At 40.8% G+C, this 20361-nt stretch overlaps 1 protein-coding gene across 1 annotated transcript in view; it reads left to right on the top strand.

Annotated features, from left to right (window-relative positions):
- erbb4b (erb-b2 receptor tyrosine kinase 4b) overlaps positions 1-20361 on the top strand; it is a 279720-nt gene that overhangs the window by 114830 nt on the left and 144529 nt on the right. Inside the window, exon 2 of the mRNA XM_079169947.1 lies at positions 14716-14867. Within this exon, the coding sequence (XP_079026073.1) occupies positions 14716-14867 (152 nt within the window). The remainder of the gene's footprint in view (positions 1-14715; positions 14868-20361) is intronic.

The raw sequence follows: 20361 nt of genomic DNA on the forward strand, positions 1-20361 counted from the left end.
GCAGTGATATCGCATTGATTATCATCATCAAAATCTGAAATGATTGGTTTAGTTTATCGCGCTTTTATCAAAACAAAACTCACAAAAATCACAAAGCGCTTTACAACAAAGCATACAATGGATAGAGCATGAATTCAGGAAAATACAATGATGTCCCTGTCGTAAATAAGACAAAATCAAAATGTATCATGCTACCGCCATTGATCTATTGGAAAAACCTAAATAACATATAGCTTGTTAATCATTAAATCAGTATGGATTTTCTATGTGAAGGCCATGTGTTTTGTTTTAAGTGAAATGGTGATTAAGATCTGTGTGGCACAAACTGTTCCGGCTACTGGCACTACTGGCAATATCTCTGCCTTGCACACAGCAGCCATAGAGTCCGAACATATCGACAACCGAGAGGCAAAAACAATCTGTGAGATCCATAGCTGTGTGATGAACGACGCAAAGCATTTCAAAATCAATCAGGATTTTAAACGTGTTCTCGTGTGCCACCAGCTTTATTGAGTCCATTTCAACATTGATGACATTTTTATTTTCTCTGCTTTCCTTGCACCTTGATATTCATGACATGTCTGCAGAAAAAGCCCTAACAGGGAATCATTGGGTCTTGTCAGCCAGCAGGAAAGTTAGACCATCGAAGATAATTGCATGCTAATGTTCAATAAGCCTTGTAAGTCGCTGCAGATAAGTGTGGCTGCCAAACAGCCTTGCCAGGGGAAAGCACATCTAATCCCTTGGCTGTGGCCAGGGAAAATTCATACTAAGCTCCTTTGGTCAGCCACTTCCAGTGTGGTGTTAGAAACAATTACACAACGGCCCACCAGAGCACAATCAATGAATAGCTGAGGAGCTGCCCAGATGTACACATTATAACAAAGATGCATCTACCCGCTTGCTGTACAAACAATTAAGAAATGTAGGGAAGGAGTAGAAGTGGGCTGTCTGTTCGAGTTCACTGGACATGGAGTTAATGCAGAGGGGCCCTGTTCATCACTTTCACCCCTCCACTCCGCTGTGTCCTCTGTTTACATGGTGGCCTGTTCCTATATGATAGCTAATTCAAATGTGCCACAAAGTAGACCGGGCATAACAACCCATCAATTCAAACTAGTAAGATGGACTCATCTGCTCTTGGAGTGATTCTTTAATTCTGACAAAAACATCATTTTATACAAAATTCATTCACTGGATTCTGAACATTTATTTCAGTTTAAAGTCATAAACATCAACATTATATTTTAATCTGTAAGATTTCGATCTGGGTATTTTATTCACAGCCGGAAACCTCTGTAAACCACTTCTTTTATGAAAGAACCTGGGAATAAGGTGGGCTTGAATAAAGCATTGTGTGATCTTATCAGCTTTGAAGTCGCATTTTATTTTTTTAATGTTTGTTGCAATGTGCTTCCAAGAAAACGGTATGTGTAATGATATCAACAGGATATTACAAAGCAAGGGGTAATAATACTTGGAAATGAAGAAATACACATTAAGACAAACAGGAAGAGACTGATGTCAAACAATAAATAAATCAGGGAATTAAAAAAAGGCAGCGTCTTAAGAATAATGATGTTTTGACATTTCAGAACTGGGTACAGCTTGTTGTAACCACTGCATTATAAATAATGGCAACGACTAAAGGACGCGTTTAAATACATAAAAGAAACAGTGAATGCTAGCGAATAATTCAAACTTACTTCCCTCAGTTGGACCTCTCATCTTACTCACGATTCACTTGCTGTGTGAACACGTGACTTTGTTATTTACAGTAAAACTTCAATTGAAAGCCAAGTTAGACGCAGAGTCCCTTTAACTCTCCGTTTGTGGCTACACGTTTGGACGAATAAGTGCAGGTCTGAGATGCTGGCTGACTTTTCACACACACACACACCTCTCTCTCTCTCTCTCTCTCTCTCTCTCTCTCTCTGCCACATACACACAGATAACACGTAAGACGTAAGGATTTATCACGGACGTATACATTTTTGACTAATTCCCCTCAAAATGATTGTATCGATGTAGCCATATCCCAGAGTCTTGTACCAATGTTACGAGTTGAATCGGTTCATCATGAGCACCATGGTAATGATGATGGTAATTGAAGCAGTCATAAAGTGTGAATTGTTAATATTCCTTTAAACCATAAGACTCCACCGATCAACTGAATCAAACTTTGTTCATCAAACACACTTTAACTGACATAAACTGCACTGTGTTGTCCTCGCTGGCTACAAAATAAATAATGTCTTTTTCACCCTTTTCCTTTTTGGTATGCCAAACGGTCTCGTCACTTTTGAGAGGATACAGAGAGGTGCTGTGTTTTGTGCATAAGGAATTAAAGGCCATGCAGTCCCATGTAGTCTTTACCAAATATAGGTCGGTTGAGTTTAGTGATTAAAGCAAATAATTACAGCTTTGTGGTGCGTTATGTGCCGGTCACCCCTTGATGTGTTTTTGGACCTCTGATAGAGGGTGATGAAAGTCCAGCCACTGTCTCCAAAGAAAAACTTTCCTACTCCTATGTCTTATATGTAATATTTAATAGACAGCATAGAAACTGGTGGGGACAACATGTCTTTCTAACTGTATCTTTCCTGTATGCCATCTTTTCCCTCTGTCTGTTTTCTCTCTCACTGTCCTTTCCTACACACACACACTTAAAAATACATACTGGATAATACAACATACATGTGATCACACACCAAACAACTGCACTCTCCATTTTGCCTGACCACTGCAGCTCTCTGTCACTTGGTAATGTATTGCTGAGGCTGATATTGTATAACAAGATGTATTTTGCTCTGTCCTCTAATAAGAACATAGATTACAAGCAACACTGAATTCACTATCTGCATCCCAGCTGATTGCTTGGACTGCTGGTGTGTTAGCTTATATCTTTTTAAGCGTCAGCGCCTGGCTATTTACATTCATCCGCTAAGCCTTAAAACAAATTATAATCGATCTGTGGCGTGTTGAAAAGGGTTGTCCCGCTGCAAATTAAAAAGAAATGCCAGGTGACAAGGACAACAGAATCACAATCGGCTCCTCTGTGTCCAGTAAAAAAAGCACGATAACCGGTTCATGTAAGATGAATAAGCAGTCTAAGACACATACTACACTCTTTTCAGCTAAAGTCTGGCCAGAGATCTGTGTTGCATGTCCTGTGTCATTGTCTGTCACTGTGGCGGGAAAAAAAGCATTTAAAAAAGTGCAGAAAACAACATTCAAACTACTCTTAAATATAGTTGCAGTAGGTATTACAATACATAGCCTAAATGAATAAAAACTGTGCGTGTCATCTTACCTCTCTCTTTTTAAACTTTGTAACTCAAGGGGAAAGTAAATCTTTGTATTGTACCATAATTATAATTTTTGAAAACAGGAAAATGTCAGTTATTAAGATGATTTTGTTTTATTTCTATAATACATTACATAAAAAAAAATATATATAAAAAGTATGGACATTTGAATATAATCCCAACCTAGAAAGCCTACTCTTTAAAATTCTGTGCTTCAGGTTAGTCTGCCTTAAACAAGTTGGATGTCTGTGTTCTCATAGGCTTCACCCCCGAGCGATGCCTCGAGGTAGCTGGATTTACTGAAATGCATTGCACACAGAAGTTCAAACAGAACCTTGCAGAACCTTTACTTTGAAATGTGAGTTAGTTTGGCGTTAGACACTGGTCTCGGTATATATATCGGAGAAAAAAAAGAAGAAGAAAAAATTAGAATCCTCTTATAAACCTCTTTGTAACTCTCTTGATAGTGTGTTTTGACAACAGAGGCACCTTGCATAGAACCAATGAGCAACAGTAATGCACCCAGACAATGAAATGCCTCCAGCAGGCTTCTTTTTATCTTGATGCCTCACACATAAACATCCAGCCTGTCTGCTCGTCAGCGTGTCCCGGCGTCTTAATGGAATAAATTATCTCACCGTGTTGACAGCTTTAGACATGTCTGTTGCATGTGACATGCAGTCCCCTGAATGACAAACAGTGTCACATCTGACAGGCTGAGAAAAGACGGATACCCGGAGATGTCTGCTCGTTGAATAAGACATGTATTCTAGCTGCAAAATAAGTATAATTAATTTTTGGTGCACAGAGTTGCCAGATTTTCTTTTCTTCCTCTTCTTTATGAGGGGAACTCTTTGTTCATCCCCTAATTGTAGAAGGGCTCCTTCTGAAATGTTTTGACATTGACTGGAGTATGACAAACGTGACAGAAAACAGTCAAATTAAAAACTTAATAGAAAGTTCAGATCATTTCAATAGAAGATTTAAACTGATGAAGAGCTTCATCTGAAGATTCTGTTCTGTTGGGTGGAGAAAATTAAGCATTTATACATATGGGGAATCTATATATTTGTATGCAAGGTGCTGAGGTAGTGATGTATAGGCCTACACAGTTATCAGTATAGCAGACAAGTGATGTTCAAGTCCCCAATAAGTGACCATTGTGATGTTTCCAAGAAGCAAACATCACAAGCAGAAGGAAATAAACTATATCTCCTTGTCCTCAAACATGTTCTATTTCTTAAACGTGTGATTAATGCCAGGGTTTATTTGCCTTGCCTAACATCTTTAAATAACTCGAAAATCATCCAGAGAACTGATTTGGAATGTTACCACCTGGATCAACTCCTATGACTATAGCTGAACAACTCTTACAGCAAATGACTGCTTTGACAAATCCTAGTTCTGGTTAAATCCTGTCGCCATTGAATGAGTCTTTGAATTTTCCATCATATTTATCCGTACGATTTAGATTTCATTTCTTTTTCTGTCTTGATGTTACACGGCCTGATGAGCTCTCTCCCGCCTGGTAAGCTTTCTGTAAACATTTTCTTTCAAGGAAATTGACTCACACAGAGAAACACATATGCTCGCAGGCACATGTACAATAAACACAGAAACACACACACACATGCATCCATTCCACCTGTGGAAAGCCCCAGGTCCGCAAGCCTGCTAAAAAGTCATTTCCCGGGTAAGCGTGCGAGGCAATTCCGTCACAGCGAGGAGGAAAAAAGGCTCTTTTTAATGGGGAAAAATGGGAGGCAGGGGAAGAGTTAGCAGTAGCAGCCAGGATAATTGATGGCAACTGTTTGGGTACAATATTAAGATTCATGGGTAGGACCACACATGGGGGCTGGAAACCGGGATGCACTGGAGGCATGAAGGATATGAAGCAACACTTTGGCCTGCTGGCTTAACTGATAGTGTTGTCCCAGATGCTGTGTAAAAGAGAGAAAAAACTATCAGAACGGATTTCACTCACTCCTAGAATGGGGGCTAGAATGGATTCCAACACCTGGGCCTGAATTACGGAAGACAAAGAGAGAAGGAGAGAGAGAGAGCGAGAGAGACAGGGATGGGAAGGAGGAAGTGGTGGAAGCCCCGAGGCGAGAGAAGCTGCATTGCAGATAGAAGGTCAGTGATTCCTATCTCCAGACTTGTTGGGATAAAAAAGTATTGTGAGAAAAGTATGGGAGTTGCACTCCCCCACTCCCCAACAACTACCCTTGAGGAGCCTTATAGCAGTGTGCTTAACACACAGCTGCCCCCGTAGAGAAAGTGCATGAAGTTAAGACTTTTCCTGGATACAGTAGCTTGTGTTTAAACAAAATGTAGTCGTTTTAGATAGAATACCTAATAACTTATATTATGAAGCGACTTTCTAGCAGCAATTTGCAGGTTAACCCCCGATATATATCCACTGAACTGATTGGGATTAATAATACAGCGGGACTGGTGGAGAATATAAATGAAGCTGTGCACTAAATCTTAAATGAAAAAAGGATCAAAATTGAAGGAGATGGAGAAATAGAGGTCAAAACTGAAAGGAGATGAGAGGAGACAAAGACAAAGTCAGATGTTAAAGGTTGTGCATGTGATATTTTAACATCGAGTCTTTACTCTCAATCAATTTCCATGTAGTTTCTGTAATAAAATGAAACCATTTGTGAGAACACTGGCTTTTGGATTGAACCCTGCACTTTACATTCTGTGCCACTCATAAGATTTGGCAGAAATATTGCTTTATTTAATAAAGGAAAAGAAATAGGAAGAAGTTGCTCTTCTAAAAGTCAAAAATAATTATCCCTTAAAGCCACCTGCACAGGCTTTTTGCTTGTGTGAAAAAAAATGTTCTTCAGAAAACCAACCCAAGTTAAGTCACTTGTCAGGAAAATCTAAACTTAGATTGTCACAAGAGTTTGAACACAGGGCCGATGCTTTAATTCTAAAGTGAGTATGTTTGTCTGTGAGTATGTTTTGTGTGTGTGTAGTTTGGCAATGTTTGTAAGTGTGTGTTAAGTTAAAGGTAATTTTCTTTCCTTTATATTTCGGAGCCTTCTGGCGATGTAAGGCACCCAGAGGTATCGTTTAGTTCTGCTTTCCCATGATTTATGTGGACGCCTGTGTGAGTCTAAATCGTAAAGAAAACTAAAACAAATTTGATCTCTGCATTGTGTATGTGTGCATGTGCTACTGATTGCCCCCTGAGGTCCAGTCAGGTTTGTCAGCAGGTTGCTGGAAACAGAATAGCTCACAGCCACCACACATACACCACCAAGTATTCTCTCTCTTTCACACACATGCACAAGTGTGCACACCAATTTAGGATGTGAGCTGATCGTTTGACCCCATTGCTCAGCCTATCTACAGTCTCTCTTTTGCAGACTACTGGAATATGAACCACCTCAGGGGTTTACTGTTTCTACTATTAGCATATAAAGAGCATACATTTAATTCCACCTTGTGTTACCAAGGAGCTTCTGAGACTGCAAGAGCAAAGGCAAAGTCTCCCTGGGAAAACTTAAAAAACTGTCTGTGATCGGAGAGGCTATGCCTGAAGCTCAAGGAAAGTCAGGTAGTTCTGCCATCTAATACGGTATTCATATGCATAGCCTTGAATGCACGTGTGCAGATACGTGCACACACACACATGCATTTACTGTACGGTGCTTGCACACACAAACATTTCAGTCTAAAACTGGTTTATTAACATGTGGAGTGCAAATCACTCTTCTGTTGGGAGTTTTTGACACAGGCTGTGTGACTTTCCTGATCCTCTGATCCTCTTCACTGTGATCTCCCGAAGTTGTAATAAATAAACCAACCAAAAAGCCAGACTGAAAAGCTGACTGCATTTAGATTTCCTGTGGTACTGTATTGATTAATATAGGCGTTGAGAAACATGCTGGCAAAACCATAACCGAGCATACTTGATTGTGATTAATGTTTCAAAACTAAAGATACTTTCTAGTCTCTAAGGAGAATTAAGTCCAACCATGTGTAGTAAAGATGATCCAAAGCATAATGTCCTAGTAACCCTGGTCTACCATTCATCTTACTGTGTTAACACTGTGAGCAACACCACCAAAGTCAGCTGTGAGGTTCTCGTTGTAGTTGGCTGAGTTGTAAGAGCTCTCTCGGGAAGTGGTAGTGAGAGGAGCTGGCATGCCAAACTTCCTGGCATGATATTTAATCAAAATACTTGGCAGTAGAATTTCAGGAGGAGGGAATACAGGTGCCTGACAAGAGGGTCAACAATTCCTCTCGGGGCAACAAGCTAAACTTGTCTTAAAGCTGCTGACTGAGAGGCATGATCCGCTCCATCATCGAGGAGGTTTAACAGACTCGATCATGCACACCAAAATCAAGCTCAGAAACCACAAAGTGTTTGTGGGCGGCCCTTTAGAGCACCACCCAGAGCCACTCTGGAAGGTCCTTCATCGCTTGCTTCAAACTTTGCTCGAGGAGACAACGATTCCTCCATCCAAAGAATATATCCACCCACTTCCCTGATCATGAGGGCTCTGGAGAAAATGATGAAGGTGCTTTTGGTGCTATTTAGTTTTAAAATGCACCATAAATGATCTGTGTCTTATTGTCAGCATCTCAATTAAGTAGCATAATTGGTATAATGTTTGACATATGTTTGAGATACTCCACCCTTCTTCTTCTCATCGACATACCTCAACCCTCTCTTCTTCCTTCTTCCCTACCACTATCATTGATATCAATTCAAAAATCACACAATGAGAGGAATCTAAGGCTCCACAATGCATGTTGTTTGCTTCTTCTCTTCGTACTGCATTCCAATGACAATTAACATGCTTGAACGACACCTTCTGTCATCCCTGCTATTACCACATATCTAGCTAAATTAATTTATATGATTTCATATCTCATTGATCAAAGTTCCCAGTGTTTACGTTACAGGCTCTGCTGTATCTTTAGCCCGCAGTTTGACTACGGTTTGCATTTGATATAGTAAAACATATACCAAGAGCTGTTTAAACCCTTAGTACAACAATGTACTCATTGCAGAATAGAAAGAAGTCTTCCAGCTAATACCAGATCATTTGACTGGCAGTTCATTGAAAACAGAACTTGTAAATGACCCCATCAGCATCAAGAACAATATTGGCCGACAGTCAACACCACTGATCACAGGACCTAATGTGTACTTGATAACATGCAGGTTTTACTCATGATTCAGTCATGTCCTTGAAATTGCATCATATCAACTATAGACAACTAATTGTTTCTAATTGAAGCTCAGCAACCAGAGAAACTCAATACTCACTGAGAACCATAGCCTTCATATCATTCCTAGCTTTTCTAAATTTGCTCATACAAAGCTTCTCAGTTCGCTCAGTTCGCTACCAAGATCGCCCATGAATAAGTAACACAAAATCAATGCTTGAAAAGGAGTTCCATCTATTGTTGCTGCAGAACTGTATTATATTAACAACTGTTTGCTATCGCAACTCACAAAACAGTCCTAAAAAGAGAAAGGGAAAAAGCATCAAATCACAGGCTGGTTCACAGTTTGTTGACACAGATCACTACATAGATGCAATCCTGCATCATTCTCTAGGTTTCTCACAAAATATTAAAATTCCTTCTACATGTTAATACAAAACATTTAATAAATTGTGACGGACCGAGCTGAGGAGTCACAGGTGTATTGGAGGAGAGGGGCAGACTCAACAGAACTAAACTCAGGCTTATATGAACTGAATAAAACTGAACAGACTAAACTGACAAACTGAACACAAATGGGTAAATAGATAAGAGCTGAGCAGACCATTCTTTTAAACAAAGGGGTAACAAAAAGATAAACACAACTACCTAAACTACAAATAAAACAAACCCAGATGATTAGTCTATTGATATACTTGTTTTTGTACAATTATCCAAAACAGAATAACACATCAAAGACATTTAATAAATTAGAAATGCCAATCCCCCCCATGTGCTGGGCACTTGGTACATTCCGATTGGTCATTTCCTGTAGCACTGTTTAGAGGGTGCAGATTTTGCTCCAGCCTGCCAAGATGTCCCTCCAGCAGCAAGAACCAGTAGTATCACACTCAGCCCAGGTAACTAAAATAAATGCAAATTAGGTCGAATTAAGACAAATTCATCTAAAAACAAACTAAAGTGTGACCGTTAAGAACTAAAAGTGTGTAGTTCAAAGAGAAACTAATGTACTGCCAACAATACTTAAAACACCATGAGTATGATGTATGAAACCAGAGCTATGTGTCTTCATTTATTAGTTTGCTGATGTAGGTGCAATGTGCTTAAGGTCAAAATCAATAAGGGGAAAATTAGCTTGTATGTGTAAACTATAAAGAAAACTAAGACGTCTGCAGGACGGTTACTGACATTCGAATCAGCTATGATGCAGCAGGTGTGATCATCACGTAACTTTTTACAAATATTTGATTTTAACTTAGAGTACTTTAATACTTTAAGACTTTTACATTTTTTTAAACTCACATTGCTGACGACTGCCAGAGAGCATAAAAAACAGGCTATAGTGCTTTTAGCAGAAAGGCTAATTAATCCAAAATCAATTAAGTAGAATAATAAACAAAGAGTAAAACGTAAACTGTTGACTTTAAATTAATTTAGCCTGGTCAATACACTTCTGTGTTTGGAGGGTAAGTCAAAACTGAGGGTCTGACTTGCACATGTGGACACAACATACACACACTCTCACACACACACATCCATGCATGTACTGGCCAGTGTAGGGTCCAAAAGGCTTTTCTCTAGACCTACTGTCAGCAGTGCATTCAGTCAAGGAGAAGCAGCAAGAGAATTTGGGGTAATGAGGTGTATGTCGGTGTCAGCCAATCACTCCCCTGTGACTTGGATATATTCCTCTTGTCTGGAGACAAAGTTTAAATCTTACAGAGCTACAGAGAGCACGAAGGTCTGAGAATAAATGGATAGGGTGCAGCCATTCAAACTTTTTAGGCATCGGTCTGACCGATTGCCCCACAATGAATACAGAACAAAAAAAATCTTGGGAACTCCCTGGACCACTGAATTAAACATACGATGTGTTCAAAGCTACACTTTGTTACATGGCAGTTCATTTATTTCTTTAATAGCAACAGTAACCAACATCAACACTGACAACAAACAAACACACAGACAGACAGACATAGGTTACAGTTGTGTTTTATTAGTGGCCTGATTACTGTTTTCATGCTTCCATTGAAAAGCTCCATTCCCTCCATCTGTTTTCCCTCCGGCAACACTGGGCTTTGCCACCGACAGCTATAGTTTCACTGAGCACTCGGTCACACCAAACATCAGAGAGAATGAATGAGAGTGTAAATAGCTATTTAGATTGACAAAAAAAGAATACTAGATAGCGTTCGAAATGTACTGCAGTTCAATACAGGGATGTTATGGAAGGTAAATACATGTTTACCCACTTCCCACAGAGTGCTTATGCATATATTTACATGCGTTATACTCTCTTGTTTTTAAAAATCTCACACTGCATTTTATTTCCCCTGCGTTGTTAGGTCTTTTATACTCACAGTTCTAATAGAGTAGACCCCTGCTAACGAGAGCCTGCTGCAGGAATGAGGGTTAGTGAGGACGGTGAGACTAAACAATGCAGCACATGTACTGATCATACCCATGGACCAAGTGTTACTCACATTTGAAATATATCAGATACATGCAATGTAGTCAATCTGTTAGCAAAATGGTGCACGCTGGCAGCTGCAAGCATTCCTCTACTGAAAACTCCCACATGGTTATGGTCCTGTGTGCACCAGCGATGGGATGAATGCTAATTTATGGTCGACCATATGGAGACAGCGACAGCGTTGTTGGTAGGTGACCAGAGCTCAGAGGGCAGTGAGAGGTTAGCGCTACTGGACCGTGCCGTCATCACGAACACTCATCTAGTTACTGTTTCTGATGCTTATTAAGCCGCTCAGCAGATGGACAATAATCTGGGCCATGATTACCATCAGAAGCAGTGGCTTGTAACTCATACTTAGCCAGAAAAGCTCATCTGGGGGACATTACGGGACAAAGGACAGCTCTGACCTCAAATGTAATACTTTTTATTTTCGATGACAGAAAATGTAGTAATTTTTGTCCTGTGAGAGGCAGTGGTTGAGTGCAACTTTGACAAGGTCCCCCTGTTTATTCAAGGCACGTTAACCAAGCTCAGCTATTGACAATGTTTACTTATGGAAGTGACATTTGCAACTTTATTTAATACAGTCAGTTACTGGCTATTGGGATGACCTTTTGCCGGCTTCCGTGGCAGGAGCCTATAAACCTCTGAGACTCGCCAGCTTTATAGGCATTCAATAATCGCACAAGGCACTATTGATGAAGTTGTTGTGTGCACTACCTATGAAATGACTTGGGCAAGGAGCAAGAACCACAGCAGTGGAGTGCCAACTTAATCCTGATGAGGATATTTATAAGAAAAAAAAAATGGATGAAAATGTGGCTCAGGGGCTTTTCAGTCTCTGCAAATATTTAAACGTTTTTATTTTTTCTGTTTTGGGTAGAGAGCTCACTGTTTGCATTCCCTCTATATCTGTCTGTGACACTGCGATTGTGTCAGAGACCGTGATAGATGCATTCTGGTCTTGTCTGGTGGTTGTCTGTTGGAGACACATGGGGGCTGCATGAAAGCCATTTAAAACCAGCTACCAACCCATCTGTCCCTCAGAAAGTTTGTGACTGACTTGTGAGAGAAGGATAAATGGATGCAGAATAGAGAGAGAGAGTTTCTTTTCTCTGTCATATTCAATGGAGATAAGGCTGGCTTCTGTCTGTCTGTCTGTCTATATATCTAGAGCTCTTCTATTAACTGGTCACTTCTGATATTTGGTGCCCACTAACACATGGTACGTGTATATTACAATATGTTTGTTTTAGTAATGAGGGGATAAACAACAATCTCACTGCCTATTTTAAAGCATTGCAAAAAAAACAACCATACAAATTGATCCAGATATGAATTTCCACCCATCGACTTATAATCTTCTCATTAATTACATTTATTGGAAAATCCTGAATTATTATGATTCATTGCCTTAATCCATCACTTTTGAAGATGGAATTCCCTGCAAATAAATGAAATCAATTTACTCACACTGGCAAATATACGTTATATATGGAATAGAGAGAATGAACCTCATTGGCATTCTCCGCTTTAAGTCTGCCCGGGACTGAAATCCATCAAACCGATAAGATGGATTCTCTTTTATTGAGCAGCCGTAAGTTTTTAAACAATGTGAAGATTCATCTGTCCTTGCAGTCTATTCCCGCATCATAGGCAGTATGTTAAACAGTCGACAACTCAGTGTCTTATAGCATCTCCTCCTGGGTAGGCAGGCTGCACCAATATAAAGAGCAGAGGCTGTGTTTTCTACAACCTTTACTGTGATGTACAGGCTCAGGTGTTACATATTGAGCATGAAGACAAATTGATTTGATCATGCAGTGAGAGAGGGGAGATACATTCTGAGGTCTATTATTTACGGCCGGCCCATGCTCGTGCACATGCAGACATATCACCAGAATGATCACCTACAGCTCTGCAACAGTTCACACTTCCCACACGCGACATACTGCACAGATGGTTTTGTTGTGGTTCACTTGGCAGTCAGCGCCTTCTCAGGCTCATGCAGAGCTTTAGGATTTCATAGTGTTTCATTAGACAACACTAATGGAGAGAGCTTTCCAAAGTCAGCAGGCTTCCTGAATGCATGCTTGAGGAAGCATATTGGTATAAAGAAAAAGTAAATTCCACCAGACGCCGCATGCCACAATGCCCCACTCCTCTGATCTCGGTACCCTGCCCCAAGGGTGCAATAACAGTTTATTACACCTATCCTCGCTTTATGACCCCCACCTCACCCTCCACCCTTCTCCCCTCAAGCCTACGCTAACTGTTATTGAAAACACCCAGGTCTGTCATATATCATTCCTTAGTAGCACGTTATGCTACGTGCAACCTGGCTAATCACCACAAGCTTGTACGGGTATTGTCCAGGTCACAACGGAATAGTTCGACTTATCTAATATCTGCTTAGATGTGGAAGTGTTTGAACACAATTCCATTTGTCATTACAGCTTGTATTGCCTTGAGGCGAAATCCTCCTTTTTTCCCCATACGTGTCTGTGGTGTATTGATGGGGAGTAAGTAGGAACTAGAATTGAAAAATGTTGCCACAGACTGACTGTGTGGAGATAAAGTGTAAATGAGTTTGGCTTACTTTATTGCTTATTGCTTACCCCCATATTGAATTGAGGGGGTATATGGTGTAAAAAGGGAAGCAGAGTTTAGTGTATATTATAGGGTATGTAAGGGATCTTGGATTAAAATGCAAAGCGTCAGTAAAGATCGTTCAGGGTGAAGGTGTTCAGAGAGAGAGAGGTAACCGCTCATGGGTGACAGTGTGACAAGACTCAGGGAAGGACCTGCCACCCCTCCTTCACACCGATGGCTCCTCTGTCATCTAGAGGGTGCAGGTGGAAGAAACCACACCGCGCATGGCAATGCAAATGAAACTACATCACTATGCTTTGAAAGAACACATGTCAGTGTCCATATCTTAAAGTTGGCTGCAATTCAGCGGCTTTACAAAATATGCTTGGATTAAAAGAGTCAGGGCACGTGATGCTGTCAACGTGGCTTGTGTTTTAAGTCCAGAAGGGACACTTTCAATGTAGGCTTCAGTCTAATCTCTGGAGATTGCAGGGGGTTGTTGGGGGTTTGTTGTTTTGGTGTTTACACAAAGATGTTTTTTTGGATTTATGTGCTTTTTTTTTAGGCACCCATAGTCTATGCACCCATATATATGCGTGTCTTCATGCTAGAGTGGGCAGCAACCGCTGATTGGACAGATTGTGTCGTCATGAGATTTTGGTGGAGGGCTGGGGGGGTGTTTTGTAAATGGGTGTGTTTAATTACTTGTGAAATGAGCATCACAGCTAGCAGCTGAAGAGCTTCCATGTGCTCTGTATGCCCCAATGGGTGACATGAGGTGTGGTTAGGGTGCAGTGAGGTCCAGTGACTTTCTGGTCTTACATGACCAGGCCAGCTGATACAGCTCACTGTCCATGGGCTCATGTTTACACTACATTGTCTCTGATGATTATTGTACCAAGTCTGGCACATACAAAGACAAACCAGCTTTTTTGTATATAAAATTCCTTCAGTTGCTGTTCATTCATGTCATCGGAAAATCATATCAAGGTTACCAGTACTGCAGTTTGTACAACATTCAAGCTCTTTTCCCAGTGAAAACTGTGAAAAATAGAGTTGCACCCTGTCTGTGTGTGTGTGTGTGTTTTCGAAATTGAACCCTGCTGTATTAACACTTATCCCTCTGTGCCCTTATTTCCCTAGTATGTGCTGGTACAGAGAACAAGCTGAGCACCCTGTCGGACCTGGAGCAGCAGTACCGCACCTTGAGGAAATACTACGAGAACTGTGAAGTCGTAATGGGCAACCTTGAGATCACAAGCATCGACCGCAGTCGGGACCTCACCTTCCTCAGAGTAAGGACAAAACAAAAGAATACAGGAAACTGGTTGTGAATTGAACTTGTACATGCCCAACATTCTTCACTTGCAACTAACCAGAGATTATTCAATGTGCTTGATTGAAAAACTTCACATGCATACATACAACTGTCAGGCTGGTGATTGGATGATTCAGAGCATATGCATTGCCTCCACATGGCTCTCAACATGGAGACAGCTTAGCTAGCAGCTAATAGTGCTAACAGCACGAACAGTGCAAACAACTGAAACAGTGCTAAGAGTGTTTACCTGAGAGGGAACCGCAGGGTGGGTTCTACGCTCCTGCAATTACTCCATGACTTGGGACAGCATTATCAGTGGCAACTTCTGTATGAGCACAGCGCGGCAGCAATTAGCTAGCCAGATGGACACAATAGAGAGACTCACATACACTAAAGTGCATGCGCGGCCTGCCTGGCTATAAATACATGGCACAGAGAAACTCAGGTTACAATAAACTGAGAATACTTAAGATTAACCATCCAAACATCCACTTCTCGCCTCGTTCATAGAGTAAAAAGTTTACAATTTGAACTTTTTACTCACTCTCTTTTCATGTGACCTTGTTGCCGAAAGAATGCCCTGTGCTTGGATCCTTTTCAACCAATCAGCACTCAGATTAATGTCTACATTGTCAATGATAAGAAGCGAGGAATTTCTGCTCTAATCGGGGGTAATCAGACTTCCTCCCTCCTCAGAGTGTCTAACTGATTGTACGCTCACACCATTGTGATCTGAGGCATAGAATAATCAAAACCCAAATAGCTTGATTTGTCTCATCTCCTTTTTGATTCAACGCGATTCACAGACGGAGAAGGAAAAGTGCTGTTGCACTGAACATGAATTCCCACCTTTCAGAAAATGTTCAGATATTTAAGAGCAATTTTTGAATTGACACTGTCAAAGAGAGGTACAGGTGCATGTGGCACATGGTAACCTGCATTTCAGCAGTTTGTAGGCAGCAGTGTGATGTAGTAAATGAATGAGAGGAGGCTGGGGTGACAGTTGTTCTGTGATGCTGAGGAAGTACAGTTGAGGTGGATTTGCCTGCATGAATGCTTACCTCCATTTTGGTTTGATGGACACATGCATTCATATACAAACAGGCTGCCAGAGCAGTAATATTGTGGTCATGAGAGGTCAGAAGGAGTTGCTGTTGTGAAATCTGCAGGAGAGAGAAATAAAAACTGCCTGTTTTGTTTTTTTGGTGAAGTCAGCTGCTATTGTTGACCTTTGGTGGCCTTCCGCTTCTCAAGAACACCACCCTAGACCATTCTGCCTGCACTCTGTTCAGCTAACGCCATCCAACTCCAATTGATTCCAGTCTTTTTTGGGGGGGGGGGCTGGGGAGCTCCCCTGTGTTACTATAAAGTGCTGACTGCATCCATTGGCTGGTATTGCTGTGTGAATGAACTGGGCTACAGAGGCGAGCGGAGTCCCACAATAAGGCATGCTCTGGCTTGTCATATTTTGCTCCTTGAAGTTAATACGGCAACATGGTTTGTTTACATCAGGTAAAGGTAATTGGGTAGCTCGTCTTCTCTTGTGTATTTGTATAAACAAAAAAAAAATCAAGATTAATCAAAGTAGCACATCGAGACAGAGTCATTAAATGTTCTGCAATGTGTGCAGAGCAATACTGACAAAACCCCCCCCCGCGATGCAAAACAAAACCAAGATAATATTGAGAAAGAGGCCGCAATGGATGGTAAGTGCTACCATTAGACCCCCACAGGGGTAATAAGCCCCACTGACTCTGATGAAAAGACGGTGTGTGTGTGTGTGTGTGGGGAGGTGATTGTTGTTTAACTACATAGCACCAATTTATTCTTTAAAACAACATTCACACTCTCACTTTTAGCATCGTCTTATCAGTGCAAGCTAATATTACATGAAGACAAGTTGAAGTTAAAGGTGCTTTTGACTACAATCCCGCTTTACCTGCCTATTTTTATATTACACCACCACTCATTTACAAAACGACTCCCTGTGGCGCTAGCTTGCCAGGTTCCTCCACCTTTCCGTGGTTGCCAATTAACATGGGTTAATTGAAGATGCTAATTAGGAACACAGGGTGCCAAACAGCAAGGGAGCAAGAGGGCAGGGTGCAGTGTGTATTTTTAGGGAATATTATTATTATGATAAAACACATTAATAACATGGTTCCCCAGGGAGGTAAAAACTTCACCTTGAGGTAGAGAAGAAGTGAAGAAAAAACTATTGTGCAGCAGCGTGCCATACCACCTGTCTCTAGAAGGTGATTGAAACTGATGCCTGTGCATTGGCTCTTTCTTTTCTAGATAGCCAAGAGATTGATGGCTGCCTCCCAAAGCCCCTCAAACAGCTTTAGCAGTAAATAGAGTCCATCTTCCAAACTGCCTCCACGACAGATGAATCAACGCTCGCGCTGTGATTAATAACGCAATGCATTCCAGCGCGGGTGCCTCACCCCCCCCCCCCACACTCTCACATATGCACATTCAAACCAACAGCACAACAGTGAGTTTTAACCACACGCAGTGTTTACATCAACGTTTAATTCTCTCATAAATTCATATTCTCATTCCTGTAATTCCTTCTCTCATATCAGAAGCCGAACATACATTTGCATTCTGAATGTAAATTCTGTAGAGGAATTGAAATGACAAGTTGGGCCCTGCTCAACATGTTGGTGTAATGTTTTCGTTTTGTGAATGGGACACAGAGGAGAACAAACACACACTTTGGAGTCTCTTTTTTCCCTCATGTCACTTCCTCGTGTGTGCTCTCAAACTGATCTGTGTGCATGAAATATTCATTTTTCCCTTTCCTCCCCTCTCCTCTCCTAAGTCCCAGTAGAAACCCACAGATTGGATTGTTTGTCTTGCAATTGCAACCATTAGTAAACATGTAATTCCCCCCCAATATTAGTGCAGTGATCAGATTGCTTAGCAGCACAGCACCAAATTCACTGACTCCCCTCATCCGTCCCTGTAGCTGCTAATAAATTATGGAATTGTCATTTCCAAATGGAAACATTTAATAATTCCAATAGGCCTTGTGCTATTTTTTAAAGAAAAGGGTTGAGAAAATGTAAAATAAGCCGGGGATCTGGACAACTAACATTGCATATTCAGATATTATGTTACAGGTGCACATTATAAGATAAGAATATCTCCTTCACAACCGCCTTCATTACTTTCCATGTATATTGTTCTTCTCTGCAACACATTAATCACTTGCTTTATTTCTTTCTTTCTTTTTTTTTAATTTTTCAAAAAGAGTATCTATCCTTTCTGACAATATGATAATCTAGGAAACATAATATTATGGATATTTTTCAGTATAAGGCAGTCCATTACAGCAAAATTGCAAACTACAGAATTGTCCTTAAAATGTACAATTGAAATGAAGCTGCATGATAACATTCATCTCTTCATCTTTCTTTGTGTGTGTGTGTGTGTGTGTGTGTGTGTGTGGAAGCTCATGCCCTAACGCCTCTACTAAAGGGAGTTTCTAGACTATGATGGTGGTGGTCTACGGCCTTATATGACACTTGTATGAAGTGTTCTCTCGACCCCACACAATAATCAGCTGCCACAGTGATGCGTACAGGATGGAAAAGTCTGTGCACCAGTAAGCAGTAATATCAGAGACTAAAAAGGATGATTAGAGATTGAAGATGTCTGGTTAGTTATCTTTATGCCAATAAATCTGCTAAATCTGACTTAGTATTTTTTCATGGCACAGGAGAAAGTGGCTCAGAGGAAATGTAGGCAGCAGAAGTGACCTTCTATGTTCTTTGAGTCCCAGTTGTCTTGACTCCGCTTTGCTTTAGAGTGAAGGGGCCAATTAATGGTTAATAGGGATGTGGGGGAGCAACTCAAAAACCTCACTTAACATAGGAAAGCTAGAGTGCAGCAGGTCCAACCAGAGCTTTTTTCTGTGCTGAAATAAAACATTAGAGGCCATATTCACATGTTTTGTTCCCCTGCACAAACACAGGACAATCTTTCTAGCACCATCACAGACATTATGTAACAGGGTTTATAACAAGTTCACCAGTGCTTGCAAGCTGAAGGTTATGCAAAGGAGGACATTTTGATGGGAAAAAAAAGTCTCCTACCTCCAGACACTGAATAAAAAACAAAAAAAGAATGCTTTTTTTGCTTCGCCCCAAAACTGCAGGAAGTAACAGCGACAGTCTATGATCTTAACTGCTGCATCGCTAAAAGTGTGTAGCTCACTTGGTAAAGCATTGCCAGAGGAGAATGACCATCTAGGTCTAGCAGTCAAAAGACATCTGAAAACCCAATTGTGTAATGACCAGCTGTGTTGGCTGTATGATTGTGTGTGTGTGTGTGTGTGTCAGTCCGTCCTTCTGCCTTCACCAGATTTATTTTGATACACTTTAACTATACAACTGTAAGCTGAACTCACAATATTGACTGCTGGTTTAAAAAATGTGACCATTGTAAGCTATTATGCTGCCTTTAGGTGCCTGTCAGAAATCTGTGTTACAGTTTATGCGCGCAAGAAGAAAACAAGTTATCATCATGAGAGAGGCTGATTGTAAAGTGTTGGTCACAATAAAAGTAACAGCAGTACACATACAAATATAATACTTGCTCATAACTTATACCTTTTTCATAATGGTCATTCATTGCTGATGTATTGGTTAAAGGGTAAATGAATTGCATAACATTGTAGGCTGTTTCTACACACTATTGATTATTGAAAATAAATTCTAAAGTCTTATTGATGTGCATTATGTGAAACGTTATTCAAAGTTAAAAAAGGAAACTCATTACTATTGGTACTGCCATCTATTCAATTACCACTTGATGGGTCATTCATGTGCGGCTTACTGTGGGCCAAACGCAACATTATGAAATTGCTTTGCCTTGCTTCACAAGCTATTTCCCACGGCATTCGAATGCATCATCTATTCCTGCACTCCATCCTCGTCTTCTGACATCTTCCTTCATACTTCTTCTTGACTGGCATATTTGTCCCTCAGGCACCATTGGTGCCCTCCCCAGCTTCCTAATTGTTGATGCACTGTTAGATGAGTGCAGATTACGTTGGCCCCTTGCTCCTCAGCAAACTCCTTCAATATTAATGAAGACTGATGAAGTGCTAGGGAGCCCCTGTCTTTCAGCCCCGGCCTAGATTGGATTGACAATTGCAATTAGCGTCCCCTCAAGTTCATTTCCATCACTTTAATTTGACACGAGGAAGGGCAGCGTGAGGTGGGAAGTGAGACCGTTGAGAGAAAGAAATCCTGCGGAGAAAGGTTAGAGAGGGAAGATGGGGTGAAAGAGTTTGACCAGGAACTAGTTTGAAAGCTAGACAGCAAAGAAGAGGAGCAGACAGGAAATTGAAGAGTCCCTTGAAATCTTTCCCTCACCGATATCAGAAGTGATTTTCTGCAGCTTACTTTTTACATTTCGTCCATATTCCTTTTTCTGCCATGTGCAGTGACAGCCAG

Source organism: Pholis gunnellus, assembly GCF_910591455.1.
Source record: "Pholis gunnellus genome assembly, chromosome: 12".
Taxonomy (NCBI): domain Eukaryota; kingdom Metazoa; phylum Chordata; class Actinopteri; order Perciformes; family Pholidae; genus Pholis; species Pholis gunnellus.